Genomic DNA, 17,234 nt, shown 5'->3' with positions numbered 1-17,234 from the left:
AATGTGCCCCATGACCTTTGCACAGTACTCTCTATTATGTATTTCTAGTTACCAAATAAGTTAATACCACTGAGCTAACACAAAGCTAAGAAGTCTTATTTGTGTTTTCCAACCACCTTCCTAATTTAACCAATATACAGCATTGTACAAAAGTCATAAGCACCTTGCTATATATATGTGTGCCTAAGACTTCTGCACAGTACTGATACCTCCTTTCTGATGGCAGCAGCAAGAAAGAGCAGTGTCTGAACGTTGGGGATCTCTGATGATGGAAGCTGCTTTCCTGCGACAGTGTCCGTGTAGATATGCTCAAAGGTGGGTAGGGGCTTTACACATAATGGATTGAGTTGTATCCACTACTTTTGGTAGGCTTTTCTGTTCATGGGCATTGGTGTTTCCATACCAGGCCCTGATGCAACTAGTCAGTATAATCTCCACCACACATCTTTACAAGTTTGTCAAATTTTAGATGACATGCTGAATCTTCACAAACTTCTAAAGTACAGACACTGCAGTGCTTTCTTTGTAATGGAACTTATGTGCTGTTACCAGGACAGATCCTAAAATGATAACACTGAGGAATTTCAAGTTGCTGACTCTCTCCACCTCTGAACCCCTGATGAGGACAGGATCATGTACCTCTGCTTTCCTTATCTCCTTGGTCTTGCAGACATTGAGTGAGAAGTTGCTGTGGTATCACCTTCATATGCTGGTTTGTCTCCACCTTTGATTTGGCCAACGATAGGGTCAACAGCAAACTAAAATATTGCATTGGACCCGTGGTTCACTTTCACAGTCATAAGTGTAAAGCAAGTAAAGCAGAGGGCTAAGCACACAGCCTTGTAGTGCAGCTGTGCTGATGGAGATTGTGGAGGAGATGTTGTTGCTAATCTGAACTGACTGGAATCTGCCAAGAGTGGAAATAGCAGATCCAGTTGCACAAGGAGGTTTTGAGGCCAGTCTTGGAGCTTATTAATTAGCTTTGCGGTGATGATAGTATTGAATGCTGAGCTGTAGTCGATGAAGAGTATCCTAATGTACATACATCTTCACTGTCCAGATGTTCCACGGTTGAAATGGCATTTTGTTGACCTGTTGTGAGGGTAGGCAAATTGGACCAGATCCAAGATGCTCGTCAGGCAGGAGTTGATATGTTCCATCACCAGCCTCTCAAAGCTGTAAGTGCTACTGGATGATAGTCATGGAGGCAGGTTACCATGTTCTTCTTTGGCGCTGGTATAACTGAAGCCTGTGTGAAGCAAGTGGGTACCTCAGACTGCCAAAGTGAGATGTTAAAAGATATCAGTGAACACTCTAGCCAGTTGATCAGCATAAGTCTTCAGTACTCGGCCAGGTACGCTGCCTGGGCTGGATGCTTTCTGTGGGTTCACCCTCCTTAAGATTGCTCTCATGTCAGCCACAGAGACTGAAATCAGAGTCATCAGGGGGTGTGGAAGTTCGTGAAGGTGCCTCTATATTTTCACGGTCAAAGCAAGCACAGAAAGCATTGAACTGATCTGAGAGTGAAACCTTATTGTCACTTGTTTTCACTTTGTAGGAGGTGATAGCATTCAGGCCCTGCCACGGCTGTCGAGCATCCTTCAGTAATTCAAGTTTGGTCCAGGATTGCCACTTTGCATGTGCGTTGGCTTTCAGGAGGTTGTACCTGGTCCTCTTGTATTTTACTTGGTCGCTAGAGCTGAATGCCACTGATCTGGCCCTCAGCAGTTTGTGGATCTCCTGGTACATCCAGGGCTTCAGGCTGAGGGGAATTCGGAATAATTTTGTAAGGGTCACATTCATCTACGACAGTCTTTAATTAAGTCCAGACAACCATGATGTATTTGCTTAGTTCCTCTGATGAGTCTCTCTTCTGCCTCCTGCAACCACCTCTTTGATGTCCTTATCTCTTTAGCCTCTGCCTACATGCAAGACAGCCAGATGGTCAGATTTCACGAAATGTGGTCTAGGGATGGAACAGCAGGCATTTCTAATCATAGTATAACAACAGTGGAGTGTATTCAAGTTCATTTAATTATCATTCAACCATACATGAATATAGCTAAACGAAACAGCATTCCTCTGGGGCCAAGGATCAAAACACATTACCAAAAGCATACAGCACAATGCACATAACACAAATATTCACAATTTCAGAAAAACCAAACAGTCACAAAGAGAAAGATATGAAACTCAAGACCCTGAGTGGCATGACTATAGGTTAATAGTAAGTTGTCCTGGTAAAGCTTGTTCTTCTGCCAAGTGAACACTGGAGAGCAGCACCGAGCGAACAACAGAGAGCAGCATTGAGCAAACAACGGAGGACAGCACCGAGAGGAGAGGTCAGCCCACAACCCAGCATGGATTCCAGCTGCTCTCTCCCACAGCAGCTGTGGCATCTCCACCTCTGGGCAACTTCATGGCGAGGGCCTAGACTTGGCACAGGTGAGACAACACAACTCCACTGCCGGTCTCACCAATAAAAGAGTGAACCAGACTTACAGTATTCTGTTAGTGATATCCAAAAGAGTCTTGCGATCACAATAAAAACATCCAAACAATCATGGCGCACCAATTCAGCATAACAGTACGGAACAAGTCCAGACAACAACACAACAAAGGCACAAAATAAGTCTAGCTTATTACAGTACTTGATGTTCTTAATATCCAGCAGAGACTCGAGATCATAAAAAAAGATGTACAAGACAAATAAACCTTTGAGTGGACCCGAAGTGGCTGCTGTGTCCAAGTGTTCTGCATCTCACTGTAAGCAAAACCCCCTTGTTGTTGGACCCTTTGTGCTGCAGGTGATATGTTAATGATAAATTGTCAGAGATTTCTTCAACCAGGCCTCTTATATTATATAATTATATATAATCATTATATAAAATCTCCTCAAAGGCAGCTTTAAAGATGCTAAGTAAACATTCAAATGGCTGCTCTGTAATGACACATCAAAACATAAGTGCATACTGTGTCCTATGTAAGTTCTGTTAGTATAGCATATGTGCAAAAAGCTAGCAGAGGTTGCCCTTGGTAACTGCCCAAATGGAGATGGTAATATAAAAATGTCTGTTCCACCGAATGAATTGAAATCCACAAAAACTAAATTTAATGTTGTTCAGCACTAAATTTCTTCTCTTAAAACTTCCAACATAGCAGCTGGTATCCTCACCAGATCCAATGGCAAGTGTATGTAATACTGAGAGTTTGATTAATACCACATTGTTAGGAACACTGCATGACCTCTAGAGCATCACGCCGCTGTGATATAAACTACTAAAACAACGAATAAACTCTTCTCGGGCTTCTAGCCGGGTACAGGTATCGATATTTATTGATGTTTCAGTGACAAACTCTGCCATCTTCATCAGGGATGATGTCTAAGCATATCTAGTTCGGTGGTACATATATACCTGTCATCCATCCCTCCTGATTGGTTAGTCCTCATCCAATCAGGTTTCTGCTATCCTACTTTGTTTACCATTGAATTCCACTTCTTACTTAAAGCAAGACCTTTGTCTTTGTTAAAATTCTTTTCCTCTCTAATTTTATTTCAAAGGCTTCCTTCACCAGGCGGACTCAAAACCCATGGGTGTGTCATAATAGTTGCTTCTTTCACCAGAGGTTCCCAAAACTCATAGGCATGGCACATAGTTCTGCTGTCCAAGTCATTCCTATGGCCATTGTGAATGCAATGTTCTGCTACCACCAGTTTCTCCAGGAAACCCAAACAGATACACCTCCTGTGCTCCTTGGTGCAGGTTTCCACCATGCGCCCTGTCTGGCCAATATACACTGCTCTGCATTCACAGGGGATCCTATAAATGTTAGAGTGAGTTTTGGGTTTAAGTCATTTACATTTAGCAAATGGCTTTGGCTACCAGTCTTCTGTTCCTTGAAAATGTACTGTGGATTTAATTTGGAACAATGCATTCCTAAAAGCTGTGAATCCCAGATGATGCTGGTGTCTGTGGGATGGAGGCGAATCAGCAGGTGTGAAGTTTGTATGTAGTTTCATTATCTACACTTTGGGCCAGCAAACCTTTCCACTGAAAGCATCTGAATATGATGCCAGCTGTGCCTTGTTTTGTCGAACAAAGAAGCTACTTTGTGTCTACCAGTGGAAGAAGATGGCAGAGCTTGTCATTAAAACGTCAGTAGAAATTGATTCCTATACCTGGTTGAAAGTCCAAGGAGAGTTTATTCGTCATATAAGCTGAGAAAGCAGTAGATCGTTTTTTACTAATTAACCCTTTTAGCATCACACAAATAGATCTTGTTCATAGCAACTTGAAATACTACTTCAATTAGTGACATCTTAAAGCTCTTTGATATATAGAATTTAAAAACATATATTGTATATATTTCTCTGACATTAAATTTACCTATTGAAACCTATTGAACTATTGAAAAATGCTATAATTACAATGACATCAATTTTTCTTCCAAAACCTAAGCTATTTCTGTGACTTTAACCTTGAAGTGAAGGACATTGATGCTATCGTATAGCAAACTATTCTGTCCATCATTGCCACCACATTCTACCATCAAAGAAATGAAACTAAGGTCTTAAGACAAATTTAAAAAAGCAAGACCAAAGAAACAAAGTTCAAAGTACATTTATTATTGAAGTATGTATACTATATACAGGCAACCACAAAACAAAGAAAGCCAATATAACTTATTAAAACAGACCGTCAAACACCCAATGTACAGAAAAAATTAAGCAAATTGCATTCAGAACTGAAGTTCATGACAGTGAGTACACAGACACAAAGCGGAGAGGCAGCACCCCCGCTGAAGTCCAAAAGCTGGCAATATGGATTTGCATTCACAAATGCCCAAAATCTGGTTTCAGAAGCTTCAGACATGTCACAGTCATCATGATTTTCAAGAAAGATAGCAAATCCAACAATACCAATAAAGATTGTCTCCTTGCCTTCAGCCACGTATTCTTTCCTTTGCTCTACTCCTCCTTTCCACTTCTCAGAAGATATTCCACCCATCACAGTGCAGACTCAATTAGACTCAAAAACAGTTACTTCCCCTAAGCTGTCAAGCTGCTCAACACCACTACCCATTAACCCACCCCACCACCATTTCATACATGTCATCGAGCATCACTTTATGTACATACAATCATTTTATGCATATAACAGCTAGTTGTGCATTGTTTTATAGGATTGTATTTATATTTATTTTTATTGTTTTTATTGTATTCTTTATGTTTAATATGTTTTTTTATGCTGCATCAGATCCAGAGTAACAACCATTTCATTCTCCTTTATACTAGTGTACTGACGAATGACAATTAACAATCTTGAATGTTAAATTCACATAAGGGCATAATCGTCACCATGGTGCAACTCAAACAAAGCACAAAGAACAGCACCAACCATTCTGCATGTCCTCCTTTGGCCCCTCTTAATCCCTTATCTCCATCAACTGAATGGGAATGAAACAGATCCTCTGCTAATTTGGGTGCCCACAAAAATTTTCCTCGTGTTTTAAAGCTGATGTCTGAATTACAGGTATGCGTCGCTTAATGTTCACGATACGTTCTGTGAAATCCGACGTTATGTGATTTGAACGCTGTGGGAACACCATATTATATACTTTGCCTGTTGCTGCTGCTATCACTAGGAGTGGTTTTGCTGCGTTCGGAAGCCACGATGTACTTTACAGCAATATTTTTGAAAGAAAATTAAACTGAGAGATAACGCTACTACACTCAAGAGACGCGTGATACACAAGATTGCTTACGTTCGCTATGTCACATTCTCCTATCAGGACTACGGACGTGTATGTGATCAGACCTTGTCCGAATGGACATTATATGGTGCACAACTGTTTTGTTGACTCATTCACCAAAGCATACAAAAGAGGATGGGCTTTGCATTTAACATGGGCTTCTATCATCCTCCACTCACTGTGCAATACCACCTTTGACAATAAAGGACAAAGCTAAACTTCAGAAACACGGATTGCTTCTATATCTTGTGAATTATCTCAGCAGGCAGTGAGTCATACAGCACAGAAAAAGACCCTTTGAATTAAATGGTCCATGCTGATCACTGCTAGTCCCAGTTGTCTGTGCTTAGCCGATAATTTTTCAAGCGCTTTCGCCTCTATATACCTTTCCAAATGTCTCTTAAATGTTGCAATTGTGCTTGTTTCAACCATCTGCTCTGGCAGAAGTTACCTTTCAAGTGTTTTTTTTAATCTTTCCTCTCTTTACCTTTTACCTGTATTTTCTAGTTTTGGACTTTCCAACCCTGGTGAAACTATTCTGAACATCCCCTTTATCAATATCCTCACGATGTTATGAACTTCTATGTGGTCACCTCTCATTCTCCTATGCTCCAACAAATAAAGATCCAATATGGCTAACCTCCTCCTATAAGCTTCTAGTTCGGGCAACATCCACATAAACATCTCCACTTAGACAATGCCTTTCCTATAACAGAATGACCAAAACTGTACACAATACTTCAAGTCAGATGCCAAAGATGAAATTCATCTACAGTAAGCCAGTACAGTCTTTGGATGTTTGAGAAAAAGACTGTATAAATAACAAAATCTTTCCTCTTTCGTACTTATCTAAATCTAGATTACTCACAGCAGGCGCTGAAGAAATACAGGTGTCTCTCCCCCCCACCCCCCCCACTCACTTTACAAAGGTAGAACATTCCTATGAAACCTTTCTCAAGCTGAAATGGTGTAAAGCAAAGAACCATTAATTTATATGGGAAAAATTTTCGTAAAAGCGAAAATCCTCTTTGTAATTCGAGAACAGGTTACTAATGTAGGTCTTTTGTAAAAGCGAAGTGGCGTAAAGCGAACATTTGTAAAGCGGGGGACACCTGTATACAGTATAATTTCTGCTAAATACTCCAACTACACTGACAGCACAAATGTCCTCTCCCTCTCCAAATGATCAGCACTCAGTCTCTAATTATACTTCATTGGGTAGGCCATGTCAGTCACATGTCCCTCTCCGGATCCCCAAAACAATTTTCTTTTTAAAGCTCTAAGATAGATTGCCAGATAAAAAGATAAAGAGATTTGTATATATTTTGTAAGTCTCCTGGAAAATGTGCAACATTCTCATCAACTGCAGGGAATCCCTGGCCCTCAACTGCTCAAAGCAAACAAGGAACATTTTTGACTAGCACTGAAAATAAGTTCATGCCCCACCAAGTACTTTGAGTCCATGACTGCAGAGACTCGGAGTCTAACACTGACCACATCAATTACTTCAGATCCCACAGAAGTGGAATGGAAGCAGGTCATTCTCAATCCTAAGTGGGTAACTAAGAAGAGAGTTTTTAAAGAGCCACAAGGATTTGAGGATGTGACCAAACACATTGATGAAGGTACAGCTGTAGATGTAGTGTAGATGGATTTTAGCAAGGCATTTGATAAGGTACCCCATGCAAGCCTTATTGAGAAAGTAAGGAGGCACGGGATCCAAGGGGACATTGCTTTGTGGATCCAGAATTGGCTTGCCCACAGAAAGAAAAGAGTGGTTGTAGACGGGTCATATTCTGCATGGAGATTGGTGACCAATGGTGTGCCTCAGGGATCTGTTGTGGGACCCCTGCTCTTTGTGATTTTTATAAATGACCTGGATGAGGAAGTGTAGGGATGGGTTAGTAAATTTGGTGATGACACAAAGGTTGGAGGTGTTGTGGATAGTGTGGAGGCCTGTCAGAGGTTACAACGGGACATTGATAGGATGCAAAACTGGGCTGAGAAATGGTAGATGGAGTTCAACCCAAATAAGTGTGAGGCTGGTTCATTTGGTAGGTCAAATATGATGGCAGAATATAGCATTAATGGTAAGACTCTCGGCAGTGTCAAGGATCAAAGGGATTTTGGGGTCCGAGTCCATAGGACGCTCAAAGCTGCTATGCAGGTCGACTCTGTGCATTGGCCTTCGGTGCATTGGCCTTCATCAATCATGGGATTGAGTTTAAGAGCCGAGAGGTAATGTTGCAGCTATATAGGACCCTGGTCAGACCCCACTTGGAGAACTGTGCTCAATTCTGGTTGCCTCACTACAGGAAGGACGTGGAAACCATAGAAAGGGTGCAGAGAAGATTTACAAGGATGTTGCCTGGATTGGGGAGCGTGCCTTATGAGAATAGGTTGAGTGAACTCGGCCTTTTCTCCTCGGAGTGATGGAAGATGAGAGGTGACCTGATAGAGGTGTACAAGATAATGAGAGGCAGTGATCGTGTGGCTTTTCAGAGGTTTCTCCCCAGGGTTGAAATGGCTAGCGTGAGAGGGCATAGATTTAAGGTGCTTGGAAGTAGGTACAGAGGAGATGTCAGGGGCAAGTTTTTTTTTTACCCAGAGAGTGGTGAGTGTATGGAATGGGCTGCCGGCAGCAGTGGTGGAGGCGGAAAAGATAGGGTCTTATAAGAGACTCCTGGATGGCTACGTGGAGCTTACAAAAATAGAGGGCTATGGGTAAAACATGTCCCTACTTCTAAGGTAGGGACATGTTTGGCACACATTTATGGGCCGAAGGGCCTGTATTGTGCTGTAGGTTTTCTATGTTTAAAGCAAATTCTCCTGAAAATGATTTCAACATGTCCTACAAAACAGAGGAAGGGCTATTTGGCATTGAAAACCTGAAAAAGAATCAGCAAACAACTAAGATTTTAGAATATTAAACTCAAATACATGGCATTATTTCCAGTTTTGTGTGAGATTAGTAAATAATATAGCATACTCAGCCACTTCAAGTTAAATTTAAAATACTAATTAAACTTGATCAATGAAATGGAAAACTACACAAAACTAACGTCATAACAAAATATTGCTTTAGAGCATAAACAGGATTTAAGAAACTGAATACAAATACAGAAAAATGTTTGTAAAGGCATGCATATAAATCAAAGGGGGCCACCTACTTACCTTTAATTGTTTCTTCCACAACTTCAACTACACGATCTATTTGCTGAACCTGAAGGGAAAAATATTCGCAATTAAAGTTTGTGAATAATCTTGTCATAATCCACTTTAGTAACTGCTGTTTAAGAGCAACAATCTGCTGGAGGACCTCTGAATCAACTGTTCGGTGCTCTAGATTCCAGCATCTGCAGTCTCTTGTGTCTTCACCGCAGATTAAGAGGATCTTTCCACGAGCAAATCAGTGGAATCTGAAACAGTTATATTCAGTCCTGAAGGTTGCCAAAGAGTAAGAATAATATTCCATTTAATAAACTTACAATACTTTTGGGAAATATATAACTGAATGGGCACATGTATGAATCTGAAGAGAGAATAAATGGATCCATTCTGCACTTCAAAATTCAAGATGACAATTCATACGATGAATAGAAGCTGTACATTTCTCACATAAGATTTACTTTTCAATGTGTGCATTTTACTCCTGAAGTTATTTATTTGGATCTCTGTAAACCTCCAGCATTTTCAAAATAGTAATTTTAATGTCTGCACTTTAGGTTTTATTTAACCAAATTTCAATCAGGTGCAACTAAAACTCCCTTCCTCACTGTTACTACTACACATGTATGTTTTTTGTTCAGCATACAGTAGCAGAAGCTGAGGTCAACTACAGCAATCTTGTTTTGCCTCACTCAAGATTTGAAGTAAATAAGTAACAAAACTGGGCTTGCACAGTAAAGAAGCATGACATAGCGTGTTGCACATAACCTATTATTAAAATAGTCTTTAGTGTGGTTTTCCCCAAGATTCCCTCAAGGCACTAATGAATTCAGAATTTCCAAATTCTATTCCTGCATTTCTTCCAGTTTACACATGCAAATACCTTCCACTTTCAAATTCAATAACCATTGGATCTCCTTTGTAAAGTGGTGCTAAAAGGTTTGTAGAGCCATTAGAATTTTCTCTATTTTTGCATAAATATGATCTAAAATGTGATCAAACCTTCAAGCAAGCCCTGAAACTAGATAGAGAACTCAATCAAACCCAACTCATTCCTTTCAATAACTACATGAACAAGTATAGTATTTTTGTGGTTATTTAGTTAATTGGGTTCTCTTTATCTCATATTTATGGAGAAATAGAGAAAATTCTACAGGGTTCACCAACTTTCTAGCACCGCTGTATTCTTGAGCTTAAACGCCCTTGTCCAATGATATCATGTTAAATTATAAGATGATGCTTCTGCTTATGTGCACTTCAACTCTGCTGCAACTAAACCAAATAACAGACTGGAGTTCAACGTCCATGCATTATTACATTGCTCATTAAGTGTATGACAGAAAATTACTTTTTTAACCCCATCTACATTTAAACAGATAGCTAAGCTACAACAGAAACTATTTCACAACAGAGAAAATATCTGATCAATTTGATACCTTACCCCAGTTACCCTGCATAATAGATTTCAACCAGTTTCGAGAGCTTATATTTTTACTTCAACTGTATTAGATATTCATATTTTAATTTCTCAAATTGTGTTTTCTTTCCACCATATCAAAGTGCCTGTCTTCACTTCTTCATTCCCATTCAATTTAACTCTTAGTTGATTTTTTGCCATGATGATCTTTCTTCAATGTCATTCTCAGCCCCAAAGCAATTTATGTCTCTCCCATGTCCTGGGATATGACACTGTTGAATTTCAGGATATCAATTTTAACACTCATTTTCCCTTTTTATTTTCTTTCTGTTATCACCTGCTTATTTCTCCAATACCTTATGACATTGTCACCCTTATGCAATTGGTAAATTATGGAAAGGAGTAAAAACACACTATGCTGGAGGAAATCGACTGTTCAAAAGCAGATGCACAGCACAGGCCAGCTGCTTAAAAATCAAACGGTTTACTCTATTGAATGATCGCACATCCACCAATTCAGTAAGACTGACATTTGTTAAGGTCTAGTCTTAGAGTGGTTATATTCAGTAAAATAAAGTGAGTGTAATGAAGATTGATAATTTGCATGCTAAGACTTCATGACATAAAGTTTAAATTGTGTTCCATTTTGACCACTGCTCACGATGGCTAATATAATGACTTAATAAATATTGATTGCCAGTTTTGTTTTGCTTTACTTTTTTTTCCTGATCTGATAAATTTTCCAGCATTTTCCTCTTTTATTTCTAATTTCCAGCATCTGCTTTAGTACTATCCAAATATTTGTGATGGGTATCTAAAAATTTTAGCTTCATGAAAAGGTAAGAAATAGGATACACAAAATTGATTTCCAGGCACAAGTAACCAACAACCAATTTGAAAGTTTTAAAAAAATGCCTTTTTGGAAAACAAATGGAATATACTTCCTATAATTAAGAATTTACTTCACTAGACCACTCAGTACTGTTTTGTATTCACCCTAAATGCCTCAAGATTACACCCATGTTTCTGTCCATCAATGATAAGATTATAATTAGTCATTTCTTCTTGTCTATAATTTTAGGATTACCCAGTAAGAAATGCTGAGAGGACTACTTAGTGGAAGTAGTATTTATTTTGAGTCTACTATTACATTTAAATTGCTTGTTGTACAATTGAGGACCATTCCAACAGCAGTTGAAGTGTATGGCAAGGTTTCTTGTTATGCCAAATGAAGGAAGTATTTGATCTTACATATTTGTCCCACTGACAAATTAACTTCTAATCACAGCAATGTGCTTTATTCTTTCCAAAGCAAATGCATCCATTACTTGGATAAGTTCACTATTTGAAAAAGGAAGAGAAAGAAAAGTGGGATCCATAGACCAATTACTAGGGTAGTTAGAAAAAGCACCAGAATCCATAATTAAGGAAATAGCATTGGGCAAAGTCAGATCACAAGCAAGAGAAAATCTGCAGATGCTGGAAATCCAAACAGCACACACAAAATGCTGGAAGAGTACCACAGGTGTCCTGATGAAGGGTCTTGGCCCAAAACGTCGACTATACTCCTTCCATAGATGCTGCCTAGCTTGCTGAGTTCCTCCAGCATTTTGCGTACATTGCTTGGGCAGAATGAGTATGGAATTATTTTTTTTAAATCTAGCTTGTCATCTTTTGGAATTTTGAGGTTGTGACTCTAAGACAAAATAAGGGGAAACAACTTGATATATTGTATTTGAAGTTACAGAAGGCCTTTGATAAAGTGCCACACAAGAGATTCTTCAAATAAAAGCGCAGAGATGCTTGGGAGAGGGAGGAATAGCTAAAGGGAATATTTGTGAGTTGATAAAGCCATTTTTGAAAGGTAGTAATGGGGAGGAAGAAATGGCTGATGAACTGAATAATTATTTTGTATCAGTCTTCATTGTGGTGCACACCACTGTAGCATAGAGGTTAGCACACTGTTATTACATCAACGGGTTAGCACACCATTATTGCATTGGAATTTGGAGTTCAATCCGGGCGTTTCCTGTAATGAGTTTGTACGTCCTCCCCAAGGAATGCATGGTTTTTCTCCGGATCCTCTGGTTACCACCAACGACGGACCAAGTAGGCTAATTGGTCATTGTAAATTGTCCCACGGTTAAGTTGGGTTAAATTGGGGCTGTTGAGGGACTGCTTAGCGGTATGGCTCAAAAAACCCGAAGGGCCTATTCCATGCTGTAACTCCAAAAAAAAATACATAAATAGAACCAGTGGGTCTGGTAGAAACTATGAAAGGAAATAAAGAGTCAATGTTTTGAACCAAGACGCTTCATCAGGACTGGAAAGGAAGGGAGAAGTTGCCTGAATAAAGACCATAAAACATAGGAGCAAAATTAGGCCATTCAGCTCATCGAGTATGCTCTGTCATTCCATCATGGCTGATCCCGGTTCCCAAACTCCACGCACCTGCCTTCTCATCATATCCTTTGTTGCCCTGATCGATCAGGAAATGATCAACTTCCACCTTAAATTACACACTGACTTGGCCTCGACTGCAGTCTGTGCCAGAGCATACCACAGATTTACTACCTCGGCTGAAAACAATTCCTCCTTACCTCTGTTCTAAAGGGTCGCCCCTCAATTTTGAGGCAGTGCCCTCTACTTCTGGATTCCCCCCCCACCACAGGAAACATCCTCTCCACATCCGCCCTGTCTAGTCCTTCCAACATTCGGTAGGTTTCAATGAGATCCTTTCCCCCCCCCCCCGCCCCACATTCTTTTAAATTCCAGTGAGTACAGGCCCAAAGCTGCCAAATGCTCCTCATATGTTAACCCCTTCATTCCCAGAATCATCCTCGTGAACCTCCTCTGGACTCTCTCCAATGACAACACATCCTTTCTGAAATATGGGGCCCAAAACTGTTGACAATGCTCCAAGTGATGCCTGGCTAGTGTCTTATAAAGCCTCAGCATTATCTCCTTGCTTTTATATTATATTCCCCTTGAAATAAATGCCAACATTGCATTTGCGTTTATCACCACAGACTCAACCTGTATATTAACATTCTGGGAATCTTGCACAACTCTTTCTGTATCTCTGATGTTTGTACCTTCTCTCCATTTAGATAATAATCCACACTATTGTCTCTTTTAACAAAATGCATTGTCATACATTTCCCAACACTGTATTTCATCTGCCACTTTTCTGCCCATACCTCCACATTGCCCAAGTTCTGCTGCAATCACATTGCTTCCTCAGCACCACTTACCTTCGTATCATCCACAAACTTCGCCACAAAGCCATCAATTCCATTACCTAGATCATTTACAATGTGAAAAGCAGTAGTTCTAATACTAACCCCTGATGAACACTACTAGCAACTGGCAGCCAACCAGAAAAGGCTCCGTGTATTCCCACTCGCTGCCTCCTGCCTGTCAGACATTCTGCTATCCATGCCAGTATCTTTCCTGTAAGGCCATAGGATTTTGTCTTGTTAAGTAGATCATGTTGACAGCTTATTAAACACCTTCTGAAAATCCATGTGACATCCACTGCCTCTCCTTTCTCCACCCTGCTTGTTACTTCCTCGGAGAACTCTAGCACATTTGTCAGGCAAGATTTCCCTTCAAAGAAACCATGCTGACCTTGACTTATTTAAGTACCTCAAAATCTCATCCTTAATAATGGACTCCAACACTTTCCCAACCACTGAGGTTAGACTATCTGGCCTATAATTTACTTTCTTTTGCCTTCCTCCCTCCTTAAAAAGTGGAGTGACATTTGCATGCTTCCATTCCTCCAAGGATCATGCCAGAATCAAGTGATTCTTCAGCAACTGCTCTCAGGACTCTGGGATGTAATCCATCTGGTCTGGGTGACTTATCCACCTTCAGACCTTTGAGTTTGCCTAGCACTTTTTCCTTTGTAATAGCAATGGCACTCACTCCTGCTCCTTGATACACACAGTCCTCTGGCACACTGCTAGTGTCTTCCACAATGAAGACACATGTAAGGTATCCATTAAGTTCATCTGCCATTTCTTTGTCCCCCATTACTACCTTGCCAGCATCATTTTCCAGTGGTCCAATATCAACTCTCACCTCCCCTTTACACTTTATATATCTGAATAACTTCTGGTATCCTGCTTTATATTATTGGCTAGCCTGCCCTCATATTTCATACTTTCCCTTCTTATAGCTTTTGTTTACTTGCCTTTCCTTGGGTTTTAAAAGCTTCCTATTCATCCTACTTCCCACATATTTTTGCTAACTTATATGCTCTTTCCTTAGCTTTTATGCAGTCCTTAGCTTCCTATGTCAGCCATTGCTTATCCCTGCCATTTGAGGACTTCTTCCTCTGTGGGTCATATCAATCCTGCGCCTTGTGAACTATTCCTAGAAACTTCAATCATCTCCGGTCTGCTGTCATCCCCGCCAGTATTCTCCTCCAATCCACCTGGGCAAGCTCCTCTCTCATGCCTCTGTAGTTCCCTTTATACCATTGCGATACTGACACATGCGAGTAATGCTTCTCCCTCTCAAATTGCAGTATGAATTCAATCATATTATGATCATTGCCTCCTAAGGGTTCCATTATGTTATGCTCCCTAATTACACAACATTATTACACAACAGCAAATCTAAGATAGCCATTCCCCTCAATAGGCTTAAGCATAAAGCTGCTCTAAAAAGCCATTGCATAGGCATTCAACAAATTCTCTCCGTCTCTTGCAATCCGACACCAACTTGATATTCCCAATCCCCTTCGCTATTGAAGTCCCCCATTACAATTGTGTCATTACCTTTATTACATGCCTTTTCAAGCTCCCTTTGCAATCTTAACTCCACACCTTGGCTACTATTTGGAGGCCTATTTGGAGTATAGTTGTACTTTTACTCTCTTTATTGAACACATTGTTTAATCATTCCAGTTCAGGCTGGAAAATTTATGTGAACCCTTGCACTTAATAACAGGTAGAATCTCCTTTAGCAGCTACGTTTCCTGTAGCTGCTGATCAGACTTGCACAACAGCCAGGAGGCTATTCTTCCAGACAAAACTGTTTCGGTTCATCAATATTTCTGGGATACCTTGCATGAACAGCCCTCTTCAGGTCATGCCACAGCACCTCAGTTAGGTTAAGGTCTGGACTCTGATTTGGCCATTCCAAAACACAAGTTTTCTCTTTAAACTATTCTGTTGCTGATTTACTCGTGTTTCAGATCATTGTCTTGTTGCATCATCCAACTTCTGTAACAGGGATATCGAGGAGCAGATAGGGAAACAGATCCTGGAAAGGTGTAATAATAACAAAGTTGTCGTGATGAGAGATTTTAATTTCCCAAATATTGACTGGCATCTCCCCAGAGCAAAGAATTTAGATGGGGTGAAATTTGGTAGGAGTGTTCAGGAAGGTTTCTTTTTTTTTTTTTTTTTTTTTTTTTTTTTTTTTTTTTTTTTGACACAATATGTAGATAAGCCTACAAGAGGAGAGGCTGTACTTGATTTGGTATTGGGAAATGAACCTGGTCAGGGGTCAGAACTCTCAGTGGGAGAGCATTTTGGAGAGAGTGATCATAATTTTATCTCCTTTACAATATCATTGGAGAGAGATAGGAACAGACAAGTTAGAAAAGCGTTTAATTGGAGTAAGGGGAATTATGAGGCTATCAGGCAGGAAACTGGAAGCTTAAATTGGGAACAGATGTTCTCAGGGAAAAGTATGGAAGAAATGTGGCAAATGTTCAGGGGATAGTTGTGTGGAGTTCTGCATAGGTACATTCCAATGAGACAGGGAAGTTATGGTCAGGTACAGGAACCGTGGTGTACAAAGGCTGTGATAACTCTAGTCAAGAAGAAAAGCTTACAAAAATTTCAGAGAGCTAGGTATGTTAGAGATCTAGAAGATTATAAGGCTAATAGGAAGGAGCTTAAGAAGGAAATTAGGCGAGCCAGAAGGGGCCATGATTAGGCCTTGGTGGGCAAGATTAAGGAAAACCCCAAGACATTCTACAAGTATGTGAAGAGCAAGAGGATAAAACGTGAAAGAATAGGACCTATTAAGTGTGACAGTGGGAAAGTGTGTATGGAACCGGAGGAAATAGCAGAGGTACTTAAAGAATATTTTACTTCAGTATTCACTATGGAAAAGGATCTTGGTGAGTGTAGGGCTGACTTGCAGCAGACTGAAAAGCTTGAGCATGTAGATATTAAGAAAGAGGATGTGCTGGAACATTTGGAAAACATCAAGTTGGATAAGTCGCCAGGACCAGATGAAATGTAGCCCAGGCTACTGTGGGAGGCGAGGGAGGAGATTGCTGAGCCTCTGCCGATGATCTTTGCATCATCAATAGGGTCGGGAGAGGTTCCGGAGGATTGGAGGGTTGCAGACGTTGTTCCTTTATTCAAGAAAGGGAGTAGAGATAGCCCAGGAAATTATAGACCAGTGAGTCTTACTTCAGTGGTTGGTAAGTTGATGGAGAAGATCCTCAGAGGCAGGATTTATGAACATTTGGAAAGGTATAATATGATTAGGAATAGTCAGCATGGCTTTGTCAAAGTGCCTTACGAGCCTGATTGAATCTTTTGAGGATGTGACTAAACACATTGATGAAGGAAGAGCAGTAGGTGTGGTGTATATGGATTTCAGCAAGGCATTTGATAAGGTACCCCATGCAAGCCTTATTGAGAAAGTGAGGCAGTATGGGATCCAAGGGGACACTGATTTGTGGATCCAGAACTGGCTTGCCCACAGAAGGCAAAGAGTGGTTGTAGATGGGTCATATTCTGCATGGAGGTCGGTGACCAGTGGTGTGCCTCAGGGATCTGTTCTGGGACCTTTACTCTTTGTGATTTTTATATATGACCTGGATGAGGAAGTGGAGGGATGGGTTAGTAAGTTTTCTGATGAC

General features: G+C 40.4%; 1 protein-coding gene across 2 annotated transcripts in view; it reads right to left on the bottom strand.

Moving 5' to 3' along the window:
- The window catches only part of cdkal1 (CDK5 regulatory subunit associated protein 1-like 1), a 508,040-nt gene that overhangs the window by 383,510 nt on the left and 107,296 nt on the right, over positions 1-17,234 (bottom strand). For both annotated transcript variants that reach the window (XM_073024019.1, XM_073024017.1), the window contains exon 6: positions 8,929-8,977. In XM_073024019.1, the coding sequence (XP_072880120.1) occupies positions 8,929-8,977 (49 nt within the window). The remainder of the gene's footprint in view (positions 1-8,928; positions 8,978-17,234) is intronic.

The sequence above is a fragment of the Hemitrygon akajei genome, chromosome 20 (assembly GCF_048418815.1).
Source record: "Hemitrygon akajei chromosome 20, sHemAka1.3, whole genome shotgun sequence".
NCBI lineage: Eukaryota > Metazoa > Chordata > Chondrichthyes > Myliobatiformes > Dasyatidae > Hemitrygon > Hemitrygon akajei.
Note: the sequence above shows the minus strand (reverse complement) of the source record. Positions and strands in the feature narration are given on the sequence as shown.